The sequence below is a fragment of the Salvelinus fontinalis genome, chromosome 32 (genome assembly GCF_029448725.1).
Source record: "Salvelinus fontinalis isolate EN_2023a chromosome 32, ASM2944872v1, whole genome shotgun sequence".
Classification (NCBI taxonomy): Eukaryota; Metazoa; Chordata; class Actinopteri; order Salmoniformes; family Salmonidae; genus Salvelinus; species Salvelinus fontinalis.
Genome location: NC_074696.1, coordinates 25,939,382 through 25,966,926, shown reverse-complemented (window position 1 = coordinate 25,966,926; position 27,545 = coordinate 25,939,382). Strand labels below are relative to the sequence as shown.

Genomic DNA, 27,545 nt, shown 5'->3' with positions numbered 1-27,545 from the left:
TGAACAGCATTCTCACATAGGTATTCCTCTTGTCCAGAGGGTTTAGGGCAGTGTGCAGTGTGGTTGCGATTGCGTCGTCTGTGGACCTATTGGGTCGGTAAGCAAATTTGAGTGGGTCTAGGGTGTCAGGTAGGGTGGAGGTGATATGGTCCTTGACTAGTCTCTCAAAGCACTTCATGATGACGGAAGTGAGTGCTAGCTTTCTTGGGAACAGGAACAATGGTGGCCCTCTTGAAGCATGTGGGAACAGCAGACTGGGATAAGGATTGATTGAATATGTCCGTAAACACACCAGCCAGCTGGTCTGCGCATGCTCTGAGGACGCGGCTGGGAATGCCGTCTGGGCCTGCAGCCTTGCGAGGGTTAACACGTTTAAATGTTTTACTCACCTCGGCTGCAGTGAAGGAGGGTTTGGTAGTGGGCCGTGTCAGTGACATTGTATTGTCCTCAAAGCGAGCAAAAAAGTTATTTAGCCTGTCTGGGAGCAAGACATCCTGGTCCGCGACGGGGCTGGTTTTCTTTTTGTAATCCGTGATTGACTGTAGACCCTGCCACATACCTCTTGTGTCTGAGCTGTTGAATTGCGATTCTACTTTGTCTCTATACTGGCACTTAGCTTGTTTGATTGCCTTGCGGAGGGAATAGCTACACTGTTTGTATTCGGTCATATTTCCGGTCACCTTGCCCTGGTTAAAAGCAGTGGTTCGCGCTTTCAGTTTCGTGCGAATTCTGCCATCAATCCACGGTTTCTGGTTTGGGAATGTTTTAATCTTTACTGTGGGTATTATGTCACTGATGCACTTTCTAATGAACTCGCTCACCGAATCAGCGTATTCGTCAATGTTGTTGTTGGATGCAATGCGGAACATATCCCAATCCACGTGATCGAAGCAGTCTGGAAGCGTGGAATCAAATTGGTCGGACCAGCGTTGAACAGACCTGAGCGCGGGAACTTCTTGTTTTAGTTTCTGTTTGTAGGCTGGAAGCAACAAAATGGAGTTGTGGTCAGCTTTTCCGAAAGGAGGGCGGGGGAGGGCCTTATATGCATCGCGGAAGTTAGAATTACAATGATCTAGGGTTTTACCAGCCCTGGTAGCACAATCGATATGCTGATAGAATTTAGGGAGTTTTGTTTTCAGATTAGCCTTGTTAAAATCCCCAGCTACGATGAATGCACCCTCAGGGTGTGTGGTTTCTAGTTTACATAGTCAGATAGAGTTCGTTCAGGGCCACCGATGTGTCTGCTTGGGGTGAAATATATACGGCTGTGATTATAATCGAAGAGAATTCCCTCGGTAGATAATGCGATCGACATTTGATTGTGAGGAATTCTAAGTCAGGTGAACAGAATGACTTGAGTTCCTGTATGTTGCTATGATCACATCACGTCTCGTTAATCATAAGGCATACCCCCCCGCCCCTCTTCTTACCAGAAAGATGTATGTTTCTGTCGGCGCAATGCGTGAAGAAACCAGCTAGCTGCACCGACTCTGTTAGCGTCTCTCGAGTGAGCCATGTTTCCATGAAGCAAAGTCTCATCAGTCTCTGATGTCCTTCTGGAATGCTAACCGTGCTCGGATTTCATCAACCTTGTTGTCAAGAGACTGGACATTGGCGAGTAGTATGCTAGGGAGTGGAGCGCGATGTGCCCTTCTCCGGAGCCTGACCAGAAGACCGCTTCGTTTGCCCCTTTTACGGCGTCGTTGTTTAGGGTCGCCGGCTGGGATCAGATCCATTGTACTGGGTGGAAGGCAAAACACAGGATCCGCTTCGGGAGAGTCATATTCCTGATCGTAATGACAGTGAGTTGACGTTGCTCTTATATTCAGTAGTTCCTCCCGACTGTATGTAATGAAGCCTAAGATTACCTGGGGTAACAATGTAAGAAATAACACGTAAAAAAACGAAACACTGCATAGTTTCCTAGGAACGTGAAGCGAGGCGGCCATCTCTGTCGGCGCCGGAAGTATACGTGATGATGATTCTAAAATGTAAATTTGTATATTGCCATTGAAGAATGGCAGGCTATTCTTATGGGGATTATTAATATAGGTTAATCCCATCCACGCTCTGCTCTGGGTCAATCGATAGTCACGTTGCTTTGCTGTTCCACGTAGCATGTATGGCAGCTGACCAGCCGATATGCATTCACAGAGGATTCAAACAGAGATCTGCTACATACTAGTGAAACTATTCGTCTATTCAACTGTCAACTATCTATAAAACAATTCCCAACGTGCGATGTATGAGTACTTTATCTGCTATTTGTTAACAATTGAATACGGATTTAGTTCATTTACCTATATGTCTCTGAGTATTTCCATACCCATTCTCCTGGCTTCCTGTACTTTGCTGGTTTCTTCCCCTTTTTCATAGCCTGTTAAAATGAATAACACATCAACAATACATATGTTGTGATACCGTCACTTGCTGAAGTAAATATAGGTTTATAATCGTTTGTCTAACAACAGAAAATAACAATTACAACGAATTCTCAGTTCGAGTTGTGATCTACCATACAGCTGTTAAATGTATCATCTGCTATTCTCCCCGGAAATCCACTTAACTTGTTTTGAGGAGGGATTTAAAATGTCATGTTATCTGATTGGTGCAAAAGGATTGCAATTTAAAAATATATGCATCTCATGGGCTCATTCACTTTCAATTGGAAATCCATGAAGGTGGGCTCAGTGCACTTGCGCTTCTAACGTTTCACTACTCTTGTCTTCTGGCATGCAAATGGGTTGCCATGTGTGCACTTTGAGGAAAACCAGACTTTGATAAACAATATTCCCCATATTTTATACGCCATTTTTTATAACAAAATTAATGACTAACTCCAAAAGCGTTAAACTGTGCGCCGCGTCGCGTCACGTCACAGCACCCCCCAGCACCGCCTACAAACTCTTGCTCCTCCCTCCTCAATCAAAATAATGTTGAGGTTTAAAACTGGGACTGCAGCCTTCTCCTCGACAGCATGTCGGGCTGGACTCTACAGCAGAGGCTCGAGGGAGAAACGTCTAGTTCAATTCTAGCAAGGTACGGTTGAATGCATCACATTTAAAAAATGGGTGACAGAAACGATAGAGTCCCCATGATGACACGCAGAACAAGGAGAACCACCATCTGCGCTACGCCGGCGGGTGCCAATTTTAAACAAGCCAACGGCAGCGCAGGGGAAAAAACTTCAAGCCAACCGAGCCACAGCAGCCGGAAAGTGAAGGAGGAACAACGGGTGCACGAGCCGGTCACTACACCACGCAAGGAGAGGAGCAAAACCAGCGAAAGATTTAGGTAAGACATAACGCAAGGCTTTTTGTGAGCTCGGCTCACAAAGATGTCTTTAATTTACAGCTGTCACTCATCTTTTGTTAGAATTATATTTTTGTCATTTAGTAGACGCTCTTATCCAGAGAAATGTACAGGAGCAATTGGGGTTGAGTGTTTTGTTCAAGGGCACATAGACAGATTTTTCAACTAGGCGGCTAAGGAATTCGAACCAGCAACCTTTCGGTTACTGACCTAATGCTCTTAACCGCAAAGCTACATGCCGCCTTGAAATGTTTTCTAAACTTTAGGTGCAGGCTACTCATAATACAAGCTACAGGTAGGTAGGTACAAGCTACAGGTTCCTCATAATATAGGTCGAAAGGACTAATCTTTCATAGGTTCACTTACTTCATGTATGATCTCTTTGCTTACATGTTTGCAAGAAATCTAGGCCAAATGTCCATAGGTTAACTTTGCAGATCAGGTAACTAGTTAAGCTGTAATACATTTTAAATGTGCCTGACTAGTGCAACTGTGGCTGTACACTTCAGTGATCCTCAACCCTGGGCTTGTTTTGTGTAGGCCTATCACTTCCACTGCGAGGTGTCTTTTGGTTTCGCAATACCAAACAAACCCCCTTTACTCCAGTTTTCACAACCAGTGTCCTTGGCCTTCTGGGAATTTCCAAAGTCCTAACAAAGTTTACTATCCCAAAGTACAAAGTGCAATATCCAGTGTTTTGAGAAATTCAATCTCAGATATAAACCTACTGCCAGGAAATATGATGCAATGAATTCTGAACATTATAATTTCACCCCCTAAAGCAATGTCAATTCTATAATCAACTATATGATCACCGTAGACCTGTTTTTATCCTAATTTAAAAATATATATATTTTGAGACCATTCGTGATGTCTTCTGCCCCACCCACGTATTTTTATGTAACCTTTATTTAACTAGGCAAGTCGGTGAAGAACAAATTCTAAATTACAATGACGGTCTACCCCCCCCCCCCCCCCCCCCCCCATTGTGCGCCGCCCTATGGGACTCCCAATCACGGCCGAATGTGATACAGCCTGGATTCTAAATAGGGACTGTAGTGACCGCTGCGCCACCCGGTTGCCCGCATATTAGGTTGGAGTAGAGGGTTGCCGCTGTGCACCGTCCAATGAGCAGTTTTATTATTTTTTATTGAACTGAAGTTAATTAGTTGTATCTAATACTGTATTTTTATTACTGTCTCTTCAGCTGCCATGTCCTCCAGGAGTCCCTGCTCAGCTCAGCTAGTGGTTACAGTAACTATAGAGGCATCCTCAACTGGTGTGTGGTCATGCTGGTAGGTGCTAGCCTGACTTATTTTTTTTGTAAGATTTGATCATTAATAATTATACTAAGCTATGTGGATTTGTTTTAAGAAATGCATACCAAGGATAATTTTGATTTAAGTATCAAAAAAAATATCAAAATTAATAATTTTTGGCCTTACTGCTATAGCGGGCTTGAAGTTGCGTCACAAATCACCTAGCAACCGCACCATGTTGGAAGGCAAGTCAGTCTGTTGGATGGCTGGCTATTTTTTGCTACCACAGGAAACTTCGGGAAGATTGCCTATTTAGTTTTTCTAAGGACCCAGAAAATGGAGGCAGTGGGAGAACCTATTAAAGTAAGTCAATATTTTTAGAAAATTATGTATTGCTAGCTAGCTAGAGCTTGCTACAGAAACTCAGTATGCAGGCTAACTCAAATGAGCTGAAAAAGTAAAGTTCGCTAGTTAACATTAGCTGGCTATACAGCATGTAAAGTTAGTTAAGTGAATTAAATATCACCAGCTAGCTATCTTTATGTATGTATTGTTGTAACTCCAAATGCATTTGTTATTAGCTACCTAGATAACAGCCATGGAAGAGGGTGAAAGGATTAGTTCACAGTTCCAGCTGTCAGAAGGGAGAGTAGACTACTCTGGATAGGGAAGGTGACATTGTGAAAATATTCTCCAGTTCCAGTCCCTAGCGAGAAACTGAGGACAGAGATAAGGTAACATAATATTGTTTAATTTGAGTATAATGCAGCCTGTTTCTTTTGCTGTTTTCTGTCCTCAGATACAGAGAGCTGTCAAACCCTGTCTGCAGATGAAGAGGTCCCAAGAGAATAAGGGTACATCCTTGTATACCATGAATTATACTGTATGTGTTAGAGGTCGACCGATTATGATTTTTCGATAGCGATTATTGGAGGACAAAAAAAGCAGATGCCGATTTAATAAAAAAATAAATAGATTTTTTTTTAAGTTAAGTGTTTTAATTGTTAACTTAGTCACTCGTTCATCTTGAATAATAGTTATGTTGATCACAATCCTGCAATAAACAGTGGAAGGGGAATCTCTCATTTGTCTGTTTCTTTGTTGTATTCTCAAATGTATTTTATTTCACCTTTATTTAACCAGGTAGGCAAGTTGAGAACACGTTCTCATTTACAATTGCGACCTGGCCAAGATAAAGCAAAGCAGTTCGACACATACAACAACACAGAGTTACACATTGAGTAAAACAAACATACAGTCAATAATATAGTAGAAAAATAAGTCTATATACAATGTGAGGTAAAGGCAAAAAAAGGCCATGGTGGCGAAGTAAATACAATATATCAAGTAAAACATTGGAATGGTTGATTTGCAGTGGAAGAATGTGCAAAGTAGAGAGAAATAATGGGGTGCTAAATAAATACAGTAGGGAAAGAGGTAGTTGTTTGGGCTAAATTATAGATGGGCTATGTACAGGTGCAGTAAGCTATGAGCTGCTCTGACAGCTGGTGCTTAAAGCTAGTGAGGGAGATAATTGTTTCAGAGATTTTTGTAATTCGTTCCAATCATTGGTAGCAGAGAACTGGAAGGAGAGGCGGCCAAAGGAAGAATTGGTTTTGGGGGTGACCAGAGATATACCTGCTGGAGCGCGTGCTACAGGTGGGTGCTGCTATGGTGACCAGCGAGCTGAGATAAGGGGGGACTTTACCTGGCAGGGTCTTGTAGATGACCTGGAGCCAGTGGGTTTGGCGACGAGTATGAAGCGAGGGCCAGCCAACGAGTGTACAGGTCGCAGTGGTGGGTAGTAAATGGGGCTTTGGTGACAAAACGAATGGCACTGTGATAGACTGCATCCAATTTATTGAGTAGGGTATTGGAGGCTATTTTGTAAATGACATCACCGAAGTCGAGGATTGGTAGGATGGTCAGTTTTACAAGGGTATGTTTGGCAGCATGAGTGAAGGATGCTTTGTTGTGGAATAGGAAGCCAATTCTAGATTTACCTTTGGATTGGAGATGTTTAATGTGAGTCTGGAAGGAGAGTTTACAGTCTAACCAGACACCTAGGTATTTGTAGTTGTCCACATATTTTAAGTCAGAGCCGTCCAGAGTAGTGATGTTGGACAGACGGGCAGGTGCAGGCAGCGATCGGTTGAAGAGCATGCATTTAGTTTTACTTGTATTTAAGAGCAATTGGAGGCCACGGAAGGAGAGTTGTATGGCATTGAAGCTCTCCTGGAGGGTTGTTAACACATTGTCCAAAGAAGGGCCAGAAGTATACAGAATGGTTTCGTCTGCGTAAAGTGGATCAGAGACTCACCAGCAGCAAGAGCGACATCATTGATGTATACAGAGAAGAGAGTCGGTCCAAGAATTGAACCCTGTGGCACCCCCATAGACTGCCAGAGGCCCGGACAACAGACCCTCCGATTTGACACACTGAAGTCTATCAGAGAAGTAGTTGGTGAACCAGGCGAGGCAATCATTTGAGAAACGAAGGCTGTCGAGTCTGCCGATGAGGATGTGGTGATTGACAGAGTCAAAAGCCTTGGCCAGGTCAATGAATACGGCTTAACAGTATTGTTTCTTATCGATGGCGGTTATGATATCGTTTAGGACCTTGCGCGTGGCTGAGGTGCACCCATGACCAGCTTTGAAACCAGATTGCATAGCGGAGAAGGTATAGTGGGATTCGAAATGGTCGGTAATCTGTTGACTTGGCTTTCGAAGACTTTAGAAACGCAGGGTAGGATAGATATAGGTCTGTAGCAGTTTGGGTCAAGAGTGCCCCCCCCCCCCCCTTTGAAGAGGGATGACCGCAGCTGCTTTCCAATCTTTGGGAATCTCAGACGACACGAAAGAGGTTGAACAGGCTAGTAATAGGGGTGGCAACAATTTCAGCAGATAATCTTAGAAAGAAAGGGTCCAGATTATCTAGCCCGGCTGATTTGTAAGGGTCCAGATTTTGCAGCTCTTTCAGAACATCAGCTGACTGGGTTTGGGAGAAGGAGAAATGGGGAAGGCTTGGGCGAGTAGCTGTGGGGGGTGCAGTGCTGTTGACCAGGGTAGGGGTAGCCAGATGGAAAGCATGGCCAGCCGTAGAAAAATGCTTATTGAAATTCTCAATTATAGTGGATTTGTCGGTGGTGACAGTGTTTCCTATCTTCAGTGCAGTGGGCAGCTGGGAGGAGATGTTCTTATTCTCCATGGACTTTACAGTGTCCCAGAACCTTTTTTGGGTTTGTTGCAGGAAGCAAATTTCTGCTTGAAAAAGCTAACCTTGGCTTTTCTAACTGCCTGTGTATATTGGTTTCTAGCTTCCCTGAAAAGTTGCATATCACGGGGGCTGTTCGATGCTATTGCAGCACGCCATAGGATGGTTTTGTGTTGCTTAAGGGCAGTCAGGTCTGGAGAGAACCAAGGGCTATATCTGTTCCTGGTTCTAAATTTCTTGAATGGGGCATGCTTATTTAAGAGGGTGAGGAAGGCATTTAAACATTTTTTTTACCAGGCATCCTCTACTGACGGGATGAGATCAATATCCTTCCAGGATACCCCGGCCAGGTCGATTAGAAAGGCCTGCTCGCTGAAGTGTTTCAGGGAGCGTTTGACAGTGATGAGTGGAGGTCGTTTGACCGCTGACCCATATTTTTTATTTTTTTTTGTTTGTTTTTTAACCGTTATTTTACCAGGTAAGTTGACTGAGAACACGTTCTCATTTGCAGAAACGACCTGGGGAATAGTTACAGGGGAGAGGGGGATGAATGAGCCAATTGTAAACTGGGGATTATTAGGTGACCATGATGGTTTGAGGGCCAGATTGGGAATTTAGCCAGGACACCGGGGTTAACACCCCTACTCTTACGATAAGTGCCATGGGATCTTTAATGACCTCAGTCAGGACACCCGTTTAACGTCCCATCCGAAAGACGGCACCCTATACAGGACAGTGTCCCCAATCACTGCCCTGGGGCATTGGGATATTTTTTAGACCAGAGGAAAGAGTGCCTCCTACTGGCCCTCCAACACCACTTCCAGCAGCATCTGGTCTCCCATCCAAGGACCGACCAGGACCAACCCTGCTTAGCTTCAGAAGCAAGCCAGCAGTGGTATGCAGGGTGGTACAGATGCAGGCAATGAGGCAGTGATCGCTGAGATCTTGGTTGAAAACAGCAGAGGTGTATTTAGAGGGCAAGTTGGTTAGGATGATATCTATGAGGGTGCCCGTGTTTACGGCTTTGGGGTGGTACCTGGTAACAGAAAATTATCTTTCTGTTCAGTCATAAACTCTCCAATTAGTTTTATTTGATTGTTAAAATTTTCAGGATATCAGACATGTGAACCCATTTTGCAGCTGATAATGGCATGCAATGCAGCCATAGGCCTACAGCAGTGATTCCCAACTCCAGTCCTTGAATACCCTCAACACATATTTTTGTTGAATCAGGCCCAACACACTTTTGTTGAATCAGGTGTGTTTGTCCTGGGCTACAATAAACTGTACTGTTGGGGTCCTCGAGGACCGGTGTTGGGAACCACTGGCCTACCGTATGATGGGCATTTGCAATGCACCCCTTGACAGTGCATATGAAGCAAAGAATAGCTGCGCTCACACATTGTTTACATAATGTTCAGCTATATGTTCTCAATTTTTTAAAAACAATTCCAGTGAACAATGTATATGAGGCGTATCATTATACTGGATGTTGTACATGCCTTGTGCTGACATGAAATTGTTGAGTCCAAATCCAACCCTTGTAATCTAGGTGGTGGAATGTATGGAAGTAAGAGCTTTAATCATACACACAGACACAACTACTACCAAATTCAATGCAAGATACTTTTCTCCCAGAATGTCTGAGTGGCACTTGGAGGTGCTACTATGATAATGACGATGGTTTGCCTAAGACTACCACAATTACATTGTCTATGCAAAATTTGTTTTAAATTGGAAAAGAAAGTAGTAGGGCTATAAGAAATACTTTTTATTCAATGGGTCGGAGCAAAGCGGATGACAAAATAGTATTTTTCACATTCCAAATTACATTTGATATGTTCATACGATTTAATAGGGCACTTTTGTCATGATGACAAGGTGAAGGTGCTCTACTCAAATGGCACAACATAATAATTCAGTCAAAAGCACAGCATATGACAACCAACTGAGGGATGTCTCCTTTTCATATCTGGAAAAGAAGTAGAACCTGATGCTCCTGCAGCACTGCTCATCTTCACAGTGGGAGTCCAGTTGACATGGGTGTATTGATGTAGGTCTGTTGGTGAACCTACAGTAGTACATAAACAAATGAAAAGCACTCCTGATGTTAGAATATCACTTCTTCAGGTTACCTTTACCTTCATGGCACTTAAGTGTTTGGTGTTTTAATTCATTCAGGTTTTAGTTCCATATAAATATTACATCTATTGCTGGGCTGGGACAACCAATAGTCAACACAACACAGCAGGTTGTCCTATCCCATTGAGGCATTTGTCCTATGCTGTAATGTCCATACTTTTCCCCTCCTTATGAATAAAGTTCTCAACAAATTATCATTGGGTTATTACATGATAACTACAAGTTTTTTGGGCACAATGTTCTCTAGGCTTGATGGACATTGTATCATACAATGTGTCTCTTCTCATGGTCACGGCAAGAAGGGATCCAGCTTTGGTGAAATTAACGTAATATTTGACATTTCGTAGCAGATTAGGAGAATTCACGCAGCAGGTTAGGAAAAGGATTAGGGTTAGCTAAAATGCAAAACAAATAAAAGCCAGATCCCTTTTCGGCATAGATTACGAGGTTCTTTTATTGATCTGTTGTCAGTGTCGGTAGATGCTGAAGTGCGACATGGGTGGATTGAGATGCATCCAATGCAATAAAACCGATACTGTATGTCTGGTTTAAACGGACAGATTTTTTTTTTATGGGGATGTGTTGATTATGCAAATTATAGAGAATACAGTGACGGTGCTGGCAACTGAGCAGCCATATTGGAGCCATTGAAATAAATCTGCATGAACTCACATTGTCCTTTTAGACTCTCGAACTTAGATTGCAATTTGTAGAATATTGAATACTCTTCTGTCAATTACTTCTCTCCTGTATGAGAAAATCTGTGGAGACTCAACTCTGATCAGCTTTGTGGATGGATAGTTGGTTCTGTCTCAGTAGGCCTACATTCCTTGCTTTCCTGCCAATAGCTACAGTTTTATTGATAGGCAGATATCAGTTTCTCTTGAGCTGTTGTCTACACAGTGAGAATCATGAGTAACCCAATGGTGTGTTAATGTCTTTCAGAGCTGTCTCTCAATAGCAATGGTAAACATTGTTGACTTATCTTATCCACACTACGCCTGTGCATGGCAAACAAAACAATTATCAGTTTGATAAGAGAAGAAACTTTTATCCCTGGCCCTCTTATATTTTCTTATGAGAGAGGAGTTTTATATGAACTATGAAGAGACTTGGACTTTGAATGAGAGCTGAAGCATCTTGGTCATGTGTCACACAGCTTGCCTCATTCAACTGTAAAGGCTAGCCAAGTCATTCAATCACTCTTTCTCCTTTGTGCTCTTTCACACTCTTTCTTGATCGCTCTCTTGCCGTTTTTATAAAAACAAACTTCACTTTATATTATAGCAGTCAAAGAAACGGTCACCACTCCACTCCTCTCTTGGCACTCTGGCAGTTAGGCTCTGTGGTGGGCATTTTAACACTAACGCGTCGTCTTCCTGTACTGAGAGGAGCCTGATAATCTCTCCAGTGTATCACCTTACAAACGTTGCCTGTTTTTACTAGTACACCTTATCTGGTTCATTTAGCCTATTGGAGGCTGTAGCCTACTGTATGTTGATAAGCACAACCAGGCATGCACAAATGTCCATCAGACAAACTGGAGGTCCATATTACCTAGGTTTAGCCTAATGTAGTCTCTGAAGTTCGATCAATTTAAGTTTGCACTGTTCAGATAGGCATGGTTCAAGTCATTGACATGTTCTGCCAGGTATGCTAGGCTGCTGGCATTGTTTAATGGAGTGGGCAGTAGCCAGAGCATTCATGACTCCTGTCAAGCATTTGATTTGTCAGTTGATGTGTTGCAGTTAATTCTGTCCCCCAGGTAAGGTCAAATGAGGACTCAGAATTTCTTCTTCCTCTGATGATAAACATTTCCTGTTCTACTTCAAAAGTGTTAATGGAAGTTTAATGGTATTTTATTTTTCTGGCAGAACATCCAATAATACGTATTTCTAACATGAGAATGTATTAAATTAATATGGACAGAATCTCATGTATTATAACTAAAAATAAATACCCAATTCTTTCTGTTTTGAAGAGACTGCAGGAAAAATCTTGCCGTTGCCTTCAAAGCATCTGAGCGAGAGAAGTTTAATTTCCAAAGCCGGTATTAATCCAGTCTTTGAAACATGATCGCTGTGACATTCAAACAGACACACCCCCCATCATATTCCCTGGGAATCATCCCTACATTCTTTGTACCCACTAATGAATGGGTCTAAAACTCAAGTGGAAAGTTGCTGGCTAGAGTATGTGAGCTAGAGAAGTGACGTAACTGTTGCACGGAGTACCCTCTGTAGCTATCTTTTACATTGCTGGCTCACCAAGGATATTCTTCGGTCACTGTGATGCCCAGCCAGTTCGAAAGGGTTAGTTCCTCTGCACGTGCTGCTTAGGCAGCTCTGGTCAGGCCTACATTATTTCAATAAAGGGCTCTGGTGCTAGGCAATATCTACAGTATGTAGACGGTTTCAATGGACCATAAATATTGCAGTTTCTGTATCTTACAGGTCATGCGTGTTAGGCTAGGTAGCCTTTGGCTACATGCATAATTGATGGTAAGCTATGTTGGTGTGCTTTAGGTTGATATTCTGAAGGGGCTTTAACATACAGGTAACCCACAGCTATCATTATTGTTTGGGAGAAATTGGAGTAATTTAGCAATTCAATTAATATTTATAATTTATGTTGCTCCTCAAATTGAACAAGCCCTTCTGAATAATGTAGTAAAGAAGTTGCTGCTGCAGAAACGAACCTTGTAATGAAGCAGTCGGTCTGGTATGCTGCTTGTAGGTTGACTCATGCTTTTTCTTTTTTTAACATGGCAACAACAGCATGTCTATTTTCGGTTTGGAAATCAAACAGGGTCTGCACGACTCCACTATCCAGGGCCAAGGTTTCGGGAACAGGGTTTGCTCTTTCAGTGTTGTCTCTGTGTGTGACTGTCAGCTTCAGATGAACGTGACACCACCAGTGAGTGACCGCTGTGATATAGTCTATGGATAGCCTGCTAACATTTTAGCTTCAGTGAAACAATGTGAGCTATTGCAAGATCAGTATGGTTTCACAAGGCTAGTCTATGGACCTGATTTTGTAAACAGCTCAGGGATGGGGCTAGAGAAATGTAACCCCACTCAAATTCATAGACCAGACAATAGATGCAAGGACTGACCATCCATGAAATCATTTACATTACATTTAAGTCATTTAGCAGACGCTCTTATCCAGAGCGACTTACAAATTGGTGCATTCACCTTATGATATCCAGTGGAACAACCACTTTACAATAGTGCATCTAACTCTTTTAAGGGGGGGGGGGGGGGGTTAGAAAGGATTACTTTATCCTATCCTAGGTATTCCTTAAAGAGGTGGGGTTTCAGGTCAAATGAAATGTATAGTTTTAACCATGTTTTGAGGCTATACGGTGTTGGTTTACAATTACATTCTTTACAAACAATAGAGTAAAACAAATGTATATTTTTAGTTCAGGCGTCATACCTCATCAGAACCAAGTTCAAGACTCATAAGTTATATTCTTCAAGAATCAATGGGTATAGAAATTAATTATACAGTATAAGTTCCAAAAGGGGAATATAAATCAGATTAAACCTTTAACGGAAGTGCTAGCTAGCCTGTGTGTAGCCTAACCAATCTGAAGACCGATAACAGTTACAACATTGCATGGTGAGAAACACAAGGACGATTAGCCTAGATATTTCACCTCGATTGATCCCACATCTCATCCAGTTTGTTTTTGCTGTAATACAGAAGCGAGCTATGAACAATACTGTCATGTGCCGCTGCCTGTTGTGGGTTGGTCCCCAGGGTTAGGTTATCTGTTGCCAGAATGGATGATTGTTCTTATCAGCCTTTATAGCATTGAGATTGGCATTTAAACTGCCGGGCCTCTCTTTACCCTCCCCTTACTAAGCCAATGGGCAGGCGTTTTCACTGCAACATTCCAAAGTGTGGAGCGCCAAGGATCAGGGGTTATTCTTGGAAAAAGTGATATTTTGAAATGGAGTTCATCTCTTAAATTGTAAGTTGTCTGGCAAAGGTAAGTGTTTTGGAAACCTTCATCTGCTCTTTCTGATACTATGTGAAATCAGAATGTCTTACCTGCATGTGACTCAAGGAGGATTATAAAGTCACTTTTTACCCCCCCCCCCCCCCTTAACTGCTTATAACATTATTTTTGTGATATTGAAAGTCAAACAAATGTGTGTTAAATTGATTCAGGAAAATTCGAGGACAAAGGGGGGTATGACTCTTAAATTTTTTAATTGCAGAAATATATTTGAATTTACAATTCACATGCAGTCAAAATGACTGCCTCGGCACTTGTAGTGTATGGCTCACATCAACATGTGGCGGAAGACTGACCTGTGACCAGTCTGTCTGTGTTGGTAATGAATGATCACTGGTCAGTCTTCTCCATGTTAGTATGCATTTTGTTTACTTCTGATTGCAAAATCTCTTCTGTTGCAGGTCTTGTGCAATGCACGCCTTTTCCTGGAGAATCTAATAAAGTAAGTATCTGCAGGTTTAAATAACTATAACACTTAGGCAGTCAACTTCAATATGATCATTTGTTAATCACTTCTGTCACGACTGCCTATCCTTTAATTTTGACCACAGCTTCTTTTGTAAAAATAGTAACCATCAATATCTTCTTTCCCTCCTCTGATAGATATGGGATACTGGTGGACCCCATCCAAGTGGTTTCACTGTTCTTAAAAGACCCATATAGCTGGCCTGCATCTTGCCTTATCATTGGTATGTAGACTAAACCGCTCTCCTCTTTGGCATGCTAGCCTTACTATTGTGATTGTTGTACATCTTCCCAAATCTATTTATTTGAATGTCTTATTGTCTGGTTTTGGTTGCTTAGCAACACAAGTCATTATACCAACTAAAATATCATCAACTGTTTTCCCACCATTGGGGGCTAATTTTCTTATTTTGGAATCAATATTGTAGGAATATTACACGGCTGTCTTTTGTGGAGTACCCGGCTCTAATGTGTTTATTTTTCCTCAGTTTCGAACGTGTTCATAATGGCAGCTTTGTACACGGAGCGGAGGCTATCAGTGGTGAGTGTCATGCCATAATGTCTGGGACTAATGTGAAGGATGTGCTGTGAAATCTCACTAATCTCTCTGTTGCTTGTGAACAAGTATTTCAAATGCCTGTTAGGTAGAGATCTGTTAAATAGGTTTTGTCAAGCATTCCCCCCCTAATAAAAACCAATGTGGCTTTTTTAGCTGTGTCTGTGTAATTGCAACATGTAAAATGTTGGTTTCATGAGCTGAAATAAAAGATCCCAGAAATGTTCTATATACACAAAAAGCTTATTTCTCTAATTTTGTGCACAAATTTGTTTACATCCCTGTTTGTGAGCATTTCTCCTTTGCCAAGGTAATCCATCCACCTGACCGGTGTGGCAGAAGCTGATTTTGAACCGCATGACTACTGCACAGTTCCACCTTGTGCTGGGGACAAAAAGGCCACTCTAAAATGTGCAGTTTTGTCACACAACACAATGCCACAGATGTCTGAAGTTGAGGAAGCATGCAATTGGCATGCTGACTGCAGGAATGTCCAACAGAGCTACTGCCACATAATTTAATGTTAATTTTTCTACCATAAGCTGCCTCCAATGTCTTTAAAAAAAATAAAAAAATAAAAAAGAATTTGGCAGTATATCCAACCATCTCAGAACCACAGACCACGTGTAACCAAGCCAGACCAGGACCTCTACATCTGGCTTCACCTGCGGGATAATCTGAGACCAGCCACCCGGACAGCTGATGAAATTGAGGAGTATTTCTGTCTGTAATGAAGCCCACTTGTGGGGGAAAATGTACTCTGATTTGCTGGGCCTGGCTTCTTCAGGGGCTAGGCCTATGTCTTCCCAGGCCCACCTATGGCTGCCTCCCTGACAAGTGAAGTGAAATCCATAAATTAGGGCCTAATGAATTTATTGACTGTTTTCCTTATATGAAATGTAATTCAGTAAAATTGTTGCGTTTTTATATTTTTGTTCAGTATATGTACAGTGCATTCAAAGTATTCAGACCCCTTTTTTCACATTTTGTTACATTACAGCCTTATTCTACAATGGATTATATTTTATTTTTCCCCTTATCAATCTATACACAATACCCCATAATGACAAAGCAAAAACTGTTTTTTAGAAATGTGTGCAAATGTAACTATCACATTTGTGTAAGTATTCAGACCCTTTACTCAGTACTTTGTTGAAGCACCTTTTGATAGCGATTACAGCCTCGTATGACGCTACAAGCTTGGCACACCTGTATTTGGGGAGTTTCTTCCATTCTCTGCAGATCCTCTCAAGCTCTGTCAGGTTGGATGGGGAGTGTCGCTGCACAGCTATTTTCAGGTCTCTCCAGAGATGTTAGATAGGGTTCGGGCTCTGGCTGGGCCACTCAAGGACATTCAGAGACTTGTCCCAAAGCCATGCCTGTGTTGTCTTGACTGTGTGCTTAGGGTTGTTGTCTTGTGAAGCAAAGGTTAACATTCCAAGTCTGAAGTCCTGAGCGCTCTGGAGCAGGATTTCATTAAGGATCTCTCTGTACTTTGTTCTGTTCATCTTTCCCTCAATCCTGACTAGTCTCCCAGTCCCTGCCACTGACAAACATCCCCACAACATAATGCTGCCGCCACTATGCTTCACCGTAGGGATGGTGCCAGGTTTCCTCCAGACATGACGCTTGGCATTCAGGCCAAGGAGTTCAATATTGGTTTCATCAGACCAGAGAATCTTGTTTCATGGCCGGAGTCCTTTTTAGGTGCCTTTTGGCAAACACCAAGCAGGCTGTCATGTGCCTTTTTTAGGAGTGGAGTGGCTTCCATCTGGCCACTCTACAATAAAGGCCTGATTGGAGTGCTGCAGAGATTGTTGTCCTTCTGGAAGGTTCTCCCATCTCCACAGAGGAACTCTGGAGCTCTGTCAGTGACCATCAAGTTCTTGGTTACCTCTCTGACCAAAACCCTTCTCCCCCGATTGCTCAGTTTGGCTGGGTGGCTAGCTCTAGGAAGAGTCTCTAGGTAGTTCCACACTTCTTCCATATAAGAATAATAGAGGCCACTGTGTTCTTGGGGACCTTCAATGCTGCAGAAATGTTTTGGTACCCTTCCCCTGATCTGTGCCTCGACACAATCCTGTCTTGGAGCTCTACGGACAATTCCTTTGACGTGGCTTGCTTTTTGATATGACATGCACTGTCAACTGTGGGACCTTATATAGTCAGGAGTGTGCCTTTCCAAATCATGTCCAATCAATTGAATTTACCACAGGTGGACTCCAAGTTGTAGAAACATCTCAAGGATGGTCAAAGGAAACAGGATGCACCTGAGCTCAATTTCGAGTCTCATAGGATCTGAATACTTATGTAAATAAGGTATTTTTTTTGTAATAAATTTGCTAATTTCTGAATCCGTTTTTACTTTAAGTATGGGGTGTTGTGTGTAGATTGAGGATTTAAAAATAATAATTTTAGAATAAGGCTGTAATGTAACTAAATGTGAAAGTCAAGGGGTCTGAATGCACTGTATGTGTGGAGTGAGTCAGTCCCACTCCTTGTTGTATTTTCCCCTCATGTATTAGATAGAACAGTGACTGACATGAAAGGAAGGAGAGGGTTTGCTAGAATAGCAGTGGGTTGTATTTGAAACCACACTCACACAGGTACATGTATTCTGGAGGCACCAGTTTAGACCACTAGACCACCCCAGGCCCACAAAGGCCCATACATTATTATACTGTATGTAGTAATTCTGTGCCCAGGGCACTGTGTTAACAATGTTTTTTTTATTTCTGTTGCTCTGCAGGGCACCATCTCAGAGACTACCGGAACATTCCTTTACTTGGTCAATCTGACCACCCTCCTCTTTTTCCCATCAGCCACTGTGCTCACGCTGACCTCCATTACCCCAGGTGAGATGGCCTGATCATGATCTCACACTGCATGGCCATATAAATAGGCCTAACGTTTATCTGTGAGTAACAGTATATTTACTCCTTGACCTTATCAAAAATACTAAATACCCCTCAGAGGATTTGTCCACTTCTAAAATAGTGTTGTAGTATTGTAAAGCTTGATAATATCTATTTTGTCTTGTGCAGTGGGTGGAGCCTTTGCCCTGTGTGTGTATACCATCCTCTTCATGAAGTTGTACTCGTATAAGGATGTGAACATGTGGTGCAGAGAGATTAGGCATACCAAAGCCCGCACCCTGACCCGCTCCCATTCATGTGAGTACTCCTGACCAGGTGTCCCTTCACACTTCTGTTTGTGTGTGCCTGCGTGCATAATCGAATGAGGAAAGTACAAATGGCAAATAGTACAAACAAAGTATACTGAACAAAAATATAAACACAATATGTAAAGTGTTGGTTTCATGAGCTGAAATAAAAGATCCATATTTAGAAGAAGCTTTTCTCTCATTCTGTGCACAAATTTGTTTACATCCCTGTTAGTGAGCATTTCTCCATTGCCAAGATAATCCATCCACCTGACAGTTGTGGCATATCAAGAAGCTAATCAAACAGCATGATCATTACACAGGTCCACCTTGTGCTGGGTACAATAAAAGGCCACTCTAAAATGTGCAGTTTTGTCACACAACACAATGCCACAGATGTCTGAAGTTTTGAGGGAGCGTGCTGACTGCAGGAATGTCCACCAGAGCTGTTGCCAGAGAATTGAATATTCATTTCTCTACCATAAGCTGCCCCCAATGTAATTTTATCAAATTTGGCAGTACTTCCAACCGGTCACACAACCATATACCATATGTAACCACACCAGCCCAGGACCTCCACATCTGGCTTCACCTGCGGGATCGTCTGAGACCAGCCACCCAGACAGCTTATGAAACTGTGGGTTTGCACAACCAAAGAATAGCTGCACAAACTGTCAGAAACCGTCTCAGGAAAATTCACCTGCATGCTCGTCGTCCTCACCAGGTTCTTTAACTGCAGCCTCATGAATTTATTTCAATTGACAGATTTTCCTTATGAACTGTAATTCAGTAAAATCTTTGAAATTGTTGCATGTTGTGATTTAAAAAAAACATATATATTTCTGTTCAGTGTATCAATGGCAGCAACTACAATAAAGTGCTAAGGCTGCCATCTTTGTACACATTTGATATTTTCTCCAGTGCTGGTGTAATAATGTCAACTGGTTAGCATCTTCAAATTAGCATGTTGAGACACACACACACACACACACAGCTATGGGTCTTCTCGCCATTTGCGCGCCCTCAGTAACACAGATGCTGCCTGAGATCTGATTGGCTGTCCTAATTACTCTGACCTCCCCAAAAATGCGTGTGACGTGAGGCGAAATATACGGGTATTTAATGAGCTGTATGACCCATTGCTGTATGAGTAACTTCTGTGACCTGTCTTTGGCTGGGCTGTTTACTGCGAAAAGCTTTCAGCGTTTTAAAAATGTATCTTTTGCCCCCTGAATAAATACGAACACATGATTAAATGCACCCTCCTGCGGCAATGTCCCACTTTTTGAAACGTTACTGCGCTGCCATCTCCATCTACTGGTTGTTAAGAAGTACTGCTGTCAGAAATAATCTGTCTTGTACATCCACATATTTTGTGTACCCATAGGTCCATCAATCGCCCAGTCAAATGGGTCAGCTGTACACGCTCATGTGTCCTACCCTGGGAATCTCACACACAGAGGTCAGAACAGAAAGAGATATTGAACATAACTGAGCATGAATAGTAGCTGTTTACAATTAAATTCAATTAAATCCATACAGATTATACATTTCTGCATACAAAATTCTTATTTCAAAAGATGTACAATGAATGAATTTAATGTGTTTTATTTTTACTGTCCACCCTCCATAGATATATATTACTTTGTGTTTGCCCCAACTCTCTGCTATGAGCTGAACTTCCCCCGGTCACCACGGATACGCAAGAGCTTCCTGCTCAGGAGACTCTTTGAGATGGTGAGGTCAAAGATCACATAAGGAAAACGGAGAGACCTGGGAATGTGCAATTTGCATGCACCCTAAATAATATACGCTACTGTCATGACAACATACTGTATATGTAAATGAATTTTAAAATATAAAAAGTGATCTGAAATCTTTTCCAGCTGTTCTTCATACAGTTACTGATTGGATTGGTACAACAGGTATGTTCATTATTAATATCTTGGTTAGTATTTGGTTTATTTTCACTCATCAAACGAGTACATTTTGATTAATGGGTGGCTTTATTATCAAGTAACAAGATAGAGTCTGAAATGACGTTGCAAGAGCAGCAGCAGCGATGTTGCGATGCAAGACTTCGCTCTCACACAGTAACAGCATGTGCATGGGTTCGCTTCACGCTCTTACGTGGTAGCCACGGGACCAAAACAGAAGTTGAGCCTCACGCTCCAACTATTAGTTGTTGCGGATATTGACGCACTATACTTTTTACTTTGTACATCTGCATCATATCGCTGGGTCTACCTTAACCATGTCTCACAAAAACCTTTAACCATGTTTCTTTCAGTGGATGGTGCCGACTATTCAGAACTCCATGAAACCATTCCAGGTAAATATTAACGTCTTCCGTCTGTTAGACTTTTGTCTATTGGACTTCTCCATTTCTCTGTGCTTAAGGGTGACTGTTTAATTTATCCCCCCTCCCCCCCATGACAGGATATGGACTTTTCCAGAATGATAGAGCGCATGCTGAAACTGGCTGTGAGTGCAAATAAAGACATTACCTAAACCCATGTCTCCATACAAACCTAACACTTAATCCGTTTAATTTCTATCATGTTTCACATTTGTCATATTTTCCCATTGAAAAGATATGTTGGTTCACCATACATACGTCATGAGCCATTTTCCCAGACAAAGCCAAGTCCAGGACTGAAAATACTTTCTCAATATACACTGAGTGTACAAAACATTAGGAACACCTGCTCTTTCCATCATACTGACCAGGTGAAGGCTATGATTCCTTATTGATGTCACATGTTAAACCCACTTCAATCAGTGTAGATGAAGGGGAGATAGGTTAAAAAAGGATCTTGAGACATGATGTGTTCGAATTCTCCTACTAACCACACTAAACGTACTATTTGTGACTTGAATTGAGTATATTGTATGCTTATTGGTCATAGTATGGATAGAGTTAGTATGCCAGAAGTTTCGGGATGTCGTACTAAATTCTCCAAAATATGAAGGCAGCATTCCAAACACAAGACACACCCTCTCCCCTCAGCCCTCAAATTAAGTGGACACTTCTGATGAAGTCTGAGGAGTATACACTTGCAGGGCAAGGGGCGAGGGAGGCAGGAAGGATTTTTATTTTTTGGGACTGCCCTTGCCCGGAAATTTGTCACTCGGTCATCCCGCAATGGTTGTTTTCAGCCACCGGTAGCTTGTGGGTGCTTTTATATGCACTACTGTCAATTATGATTGCATGTCTACTTATATTAATTATATAATTATTAATATACGCCAACTGTATGATAGCAAATTTAATGAGCTAACTAACATTAGCCTGCCTAGCTGGAACATCTAAAGAAAAATGTATTGTTTATACAATTTCCAAAAGTTAACCAAGCAAAAACATTACTTTTATGAAGGGTTTGTGCCGTCATGTGCATTAATACCACAATTTCTAACTTATTTAGATTCGTTTTTACTTGTAAGTTAACTTTTCCTTCAGAAGTAGCAAGGCAGACTAACTTTAATTATCTAATTCATTTGCTAGCTATCATACAGTATGTGTATTTTAATAGTTCATATTTTTTTTTGTTTCACCTTTATTTAACCAGGTAAGCTAGTTGAGAACAAGTTCTCATTTACAACTGCGACCTGGCCAAGATAAAGCAAAGCAGTGCGACACAAACAACAACACAGAGTTACACAGAATAAACAAGCGTACAGTCAATAACACAATAGGGGGGGGAAAGAAAGTCTATATACAGTGTGTGCAAATGGTGTAAAGAGGTAAGGCAATAAATAGGCCATAGTAGCGAAGTAATTACAGTTTAGCAAATTTAACACTGGAGTGATAGATGAGCAGATGACGATGTGCAAGTAGAAATACTGGTGTGCAAAAGAGCAGAAAAGTAAATAAAAATAATATGGGAAGGAGGTAGGTAGATTGGGTGGGCTATTTACAGCTGCAGCGATCGGTTAGCTGCTCTGATGTTTAAAGTTAGTGAGGGAGATATGTCTCCAGCAAAAAAATATATATAAATATACAGTGGGGAGAACAAGTATTTGATACACTGCCGATTTTGCAGGTTTTCCTACTTACAAAGCATGTAGAGGTCTGTAATTTTTATCATAGGTACACTTCAACTGTGAGAGATGGAATCTAAAATCCAGAAAATCACATTGTATGATTTTTAAGTAATTCATTTGCATTTTATTGCATATAAGGGGCTTTGGTGACAAGAAGGATGGCACTGTGATAGACTGCATCCAGTTTGCTGAGTAGAGTTTTGGAAGCTATTTTGTAAATTACATCGTCGACGATCGGTAGGATGGTCAGTTTTACGAGGGTATGTTTGGCGATGTGAGTGAAGGAGGCTTTGTTGCGAAATAGGAAGCCGATTCTAGATTTCATTTTGGATTGGAGATGTTTAATGTGAGTCTGGGAGGAGAGTTTATAGTCTAGCCAGACACCTAGGTAGTTGTCCACATATTCTAAGTCAGAACGGTCCAGAGTAGTGATGCTAGGGTGCGGGCAGCGAACGGTTGAAAAGCATGCATTTGTTTTTACTAGCGTTTTAAGAGCAGTTGGAGGCCACGGAATGAGTGTTGTATGGCATTGAAGCGCGTTTGGAGGTTAGTTAAGGGCCAGGCTTACGCTTCGAACACACCGGCTGCGTCATTGCATCACTGCTGCATAACATTTTGCGCAACTAGGCAACTATACTGATGCAGGTACCTTTTGCAAATGGTCGCATGCGGTTGGACACATGGAGGAGAGAATCATTTTCGCAGTATCCTCAAAACCGTGTCTTTTTGACACAACTGCTGACAGCTACAGGGACATAAACACAGAAAATGCTGCTTGGAGACAAGTGTCCACGATAGTAGGATTGCCAGGTCAGTTTAGTAGTGAGCTTGTGCTAGATGTGGCTAGTTAGCGTTAGCTAGCTAGCTAACCTAGCTTGCTAACCTAGCCAATGAGGTGTGTGTGAAAGAAATAGTCAAATAAATTATGCTAGTTACTACCCCTAATAACTTTACCAAATGTTCATGTTTGAAAGAGTGTGAATGCTAGATAAATAGTAATGGAAATGGTAGATACTACTGTACCCCTGATAATTTGGTCAAATTACCGTGTGTCGAATAAATAATATACTTGGCAAATAAATAAATAAAAAATGTAAAGAAATTATGCAATCAAACTGTTTTTATGTAATCCCAATTTTTTACTGAATGTGTGCAACAACAAAAAAATCTACATTCATATTTTGCTACTCTCTGTCAAGTCCACTCATACAATTTGATGCATACGTTCGATTTATCGAACGTATGCACCACACAGAACGCACTGCAACTGCCTCTGCAACGCAATGCTGCAAGGCAAATGCAGCGTTCCATTGGAAATGAATGTACTTCTGGTGTATCGAAACGCAATGACGCAGTCGGTGTGTTCGAAGCGTAAGGGGCTAGGACTAGCTTAAGCGCCAACACCAACGATAGGCTGGGTGAGTCTAAACCACGCCCAGTCTCTACTCTGACAGGCCGGCTCGGAAGCGGGAACTATCCCTGTCATGAGTAAATTATAATATCTTTGTCAGGAACAAGTCACTTCTCTATTTTCATCCTGCGTGATGACACAGTGAACCCGTATATACGGAAATTGCATTTGCCATTTATTAACTTTTGAATTAAACAATTATTTTAATCAAGTTCAGGTGTGCTATTGTTCCTATCTCAGTTGAACCTTCGCAGCCTTAACACTAGCTAACATACCGGTACATACTGCCTTAATTTTGCCAGTCTCCAGGAACAGACTGATGGGGATCCAAATTAAATACAAATACTGCTGAAATGCTTTGCAGTTCGTAAGGATAGTTTAGCTAACACGTTGTCACCCAACATAACGTGTAACGTATCTTATTCGGAAAGTCATTACTTTATTACATTGCTCAACATTTGTCATAGTTGAAGCAATGAATGTGTCCGATCGTCGGACTTTAGCCGCATATTTTCCGCAATTGTCATCAACTCTGAAAACGCGAAGCCACGCCCATTTTCTGAAGAACTGCATTATGGGCCCTAAGAGCAAATAGTGGTAACGTCTCAAACTCAAAATAGACACACCGATTAGCCAAGCAAGGGAAGTTCGCAACATAAGCCCCTCAGCCGTTGTTTTTGATCGAGTTTGCCTGTGTACAATGTTAACTTTGGGGCCTGAAACCCCGCCCATAATTACATTCCGATTGTACATCCGCTAAGAAAAGTCTGCCAAAAGTAAAACCATGGCTGCATTCCAAACACTTAACACCCTCAGCCCTGAAATTAAGTGGACACTTCTGATGACGTGTCATGACGAGTTTACACTAGCAGTGCAAGGGGCAGGGGCGAGGGAGGAAGGAATTCATTTTAAATGGACAGCCCTTGACTGGAAATTTGTCAATCTCGTGATAAAAGTGTTTTCAGCCACCAGTAGCTTCTGAGTGCTCCACAGTCAATTATGATTGCATGTCTACTTATATTTATACATACACATTCTTATACTTACCATAGGGTTCAATTCTCGGGCTGACTTCTCTGTATATATCAACGATGTCGCTCGTTGCGTGTGATTCCCTGATCCACCTCTACGCAGACGCCATTCTGTATTACGCTTCGAACACACCGGCTGCGTTATTGCGTTTCGATACACCAGAAGTACATTCATTTCCAATGGAACGCTGCATTTGCCTTGCAGCATTGCGTTGCAGAGGCAGTTGCAGTGCGTTCTGTGTGGTGCATACGTTCGATAAATCGAACGTATGCATCAAATTGTATGAGTGGACTTGACAGAAAGTAGCAAAATATGAATGTAGATTTTTTTGTTGTTGCACACATTCAGTAAAAAATTGGGATTACATAAAAACAGTTTGATTGCATAATTTCTTTACATTTATTTATTTATTTGCCAAGTATATTATTTATTCGACACACGGTAATTTGACCAAATTATCAGGGGTACAGTAGTATCTACCATTTCCATTACTATTTATCTAGCATTCACACTCTTTCAAACGTGAACATTTGGTAAAGTTATTAGGGGTAGTAACTAGCATAATTTATTTGACTATTTCTTTCACATACACCTCATTGGCTAGGTTAGCAAGCTAGGTTAGCTAGCTAGCTAACGCTAACTAGCCACATCTAGCACAAGCTCACTACTAAACTGACCTGGCAATCCTACTATCGTGGACACTTGTCTCCAAGCAGCATTTTTGTGTTTATGTCCCTGTAGCTGTCAGCAGTTGTGTCAAAAAGACACGGTTTTGAGGATAGTGCGAAAATGATTCTCTCCTCCATGTGTCCAACCGCATGCGACCATTTGCAAAAGGTACCTGCATCAGTATAGTTGCCTAGTTGCGCAAAATGTTATGCAGCAGTGATGCAATGACGCAGCCGGTGTGTTCGAAGCGTAACGCTTCGAACACACCGACTGCGTCATTGCGTTTCGATACACCAGAAGTACATTCATTTCCAATGGAACGCTGCATTTGCCTTGCAGCATTGCGTTGCAGAGGCAGTTGCAGTGCGTTCTGTGTGGTGCATACGTTCGATAAATCGAACGTATGCATCAAATTGTATGAGTGGACTTGACAGAGAGTAGCAAAATATGAATGTAGATTTTTTTGTTGTTGCACACATTCAGTAAAAAATTGGGATTACATAAAAACAGTTTGATTGCATAATTTCTTTACATTTTTTATTTATTTATTTGCCAAGTATATTATTTATTCGACACACGGTAATTTGACCAAATTATCAGGGGTACAGTAGTATCTACCATTTCCATTACTATTTATCTAGCATTCACACTCTTTCAAACATGAACATTTGGTAAAGTTATTAGGGGTAGTAACTAGCATAATTTATTTGACTATTTCTTTCACATACACCTCATTGGCTAGGTTAGCAAGCTAGGTTAGCTAGCTAGCTAACGCTAACTAGCCACATCTAGCACAAGCTCACTACTAAACTGACCTGGCAATCCTACTATCGTGGACACTTGTCTCCAAGCAGCATTTTTGTGTTTATGTCCCTGTAGCTGTCAGCAGTTGTGTCAAAAAGACACGGTTTTGAGGATACTGCGAAAATGATTCTCTCCTCCATGTGTCCAACCGCATGCGACCATTTGCAAAAGGTACCTGCATCAGTATAGTTGCCTAGTTGCGCAAAATGTTATGCAGCAGTGATGCAATGACGCAGCCGGTGTGTTCGAAGCGTTAGCGCTCTCTGGTGTCCCGGCGCTGTTGCTGTGTAGAATACGCTCCCTCACCCCAGAGACTGAGGTCAGACAGCTCTGCAACATTGAGCTATTTGCACCTGTATACAAAGCCCACTGTTCTCGCTCAAGGCTAACCACAGCTTCCCAGCACACTTATCTGGGGCTAACTGTTACTTCCAGCACAGACACACTCTAGTTCATATCTTATGCCCTTGTACATTGTTGCATACACACACATATTTCAGGCTGTGGCCTCATGGTTAGGCTATGAGAACTGTTACTCCTGAGAGCAAAGACAAATGTCAGGCCTACATGAGTCAGAAATTCAAACTTTATTGCATAAAAGCCCTACCAGCTTATAGTTAGTTAAGCATGTCAAACCTTATAAAACCCCACACTAGTTACCTAACGTTAATTGGCTACTAATAAATCTAACTTGCCAGGCAGTATATTAACTATCTAACTATAGTATTGTAATGAAACAGCCAGGGAGCAGGTCTCGAACCCTCGACCTTCTAGCCCGAGGTCCGCCGCGCTATCGACTGTGCCGCAAAACCATGCTCGTGCGGCAGTCGATTTCCGAGCTTATAAACCCAGGGTCGTTACACAATCTACCCACCCAAAGTTTGACTTGATTATTTAGATAATTCTTAGCTAAGTGGTATAGTTGTGCGTTTCAATGGGCATTGTTAATTCTGGTAATCTAACTTTTAGGCTGGGTTTCTGTATAGCACTTTGTGACATCGGCTGATGTAAAAAGGGCTTTATAAATACATTTGATTCTGATTTGAGAGCTATCTCGGGCAGAATAACTAACTGATGAATTTACCAATGTTCAACTCCCAGTGAATATGACTGGTGTCAGTAAAGGTCTGCAAAAAAGGCGTAGTTAAAATGTTGCCAGCAACACAGTCACCAACGCTATGGATAACATGAAAACAGCCTAACCAGCTCTGCTAGGGCGAGTAAAATGGTCAGAGTGAGGCGTTCTCTCATTTGTGACTGGAAGTAGCTAGCCAACGTTAGCCAGTTAGGTTTGGTGCTTGAATGCTCGGATCAACCTTACTCCTCGGCCAGAGCGTGTGTGCTCTGAATGCTCCAAGAGCGAAACGCTCGCACCAGCTGTTTACTCTGGATTTACGAGCGCACTCTGTCACTCCAGATTGAATTTACAAACAGACCCGAAATC

The 27,545-nt window shown here is 41.9% G+C and overlaps 1 protein-coding gene across 1 annotated transcript in view; it reads left to right on the top strand.

The window, feature by feature from the left end:
• The first annotated feature begins 2,931 nt into the window (after positions 1 to 2,931).
• dgat1a (diacylglycerol O-acyltransferase 1a) overlaps positions 2,932 to 27,545 on the top strand; it is a 32,462-nt gene continuing 7,848 nt past the window's right edge. Inside the window, exons 1-12 of the mRNA XM_055893911.1 lie at positions 2,932 to 3,294; positions 4,520 to 4,607; positions 14,359 to 14,399; positions 14,561 to 14,646; positions 14,911 to 14,963; positions 17,728 to 17,833; positions 18,023 to 18,151; positions 19,529 to 19,603; positions 19,775 to 19,878; positions 20,028 to 20,066; positions 20,432 to 20,473; positions 20,581 to 20,625. Coding sequence (XP_055749886.1) covers positions 3,068 to 3,294; positions 4,520 to 4,607; positions 14,359 to 14,399; positions 14,561 to 14,646; positions 14,911 to 14,963; positions 17,728 to 17,833; positions 18,023 to 18,151; positions 19,529 to 19,603; positions 19,775 to 19,878; positions 20,028 to 20,066; positions 20,432 to 20,473; positions 20,581 to 20,625 — 1,035 coding nt within the window. The 5' untranslated portion in view covers positions 2,932 to 3,067. The remainder of the gene's footprint in view (positions 3,295 to 4,519; positions 4,608 to 14,358; positions 14,400 to 14,560; positions 14,647 to 14,910; positions 14,964 to 17,727; positions 17,834 to 18,022; positions 18,152 to 19,528; positions 19,604 to 19,774; positions 19,879 to 20,027; positions 20,067 to 20,431; positions 20,474 to 20,580; positions 20,626 to 27,545) is intronic.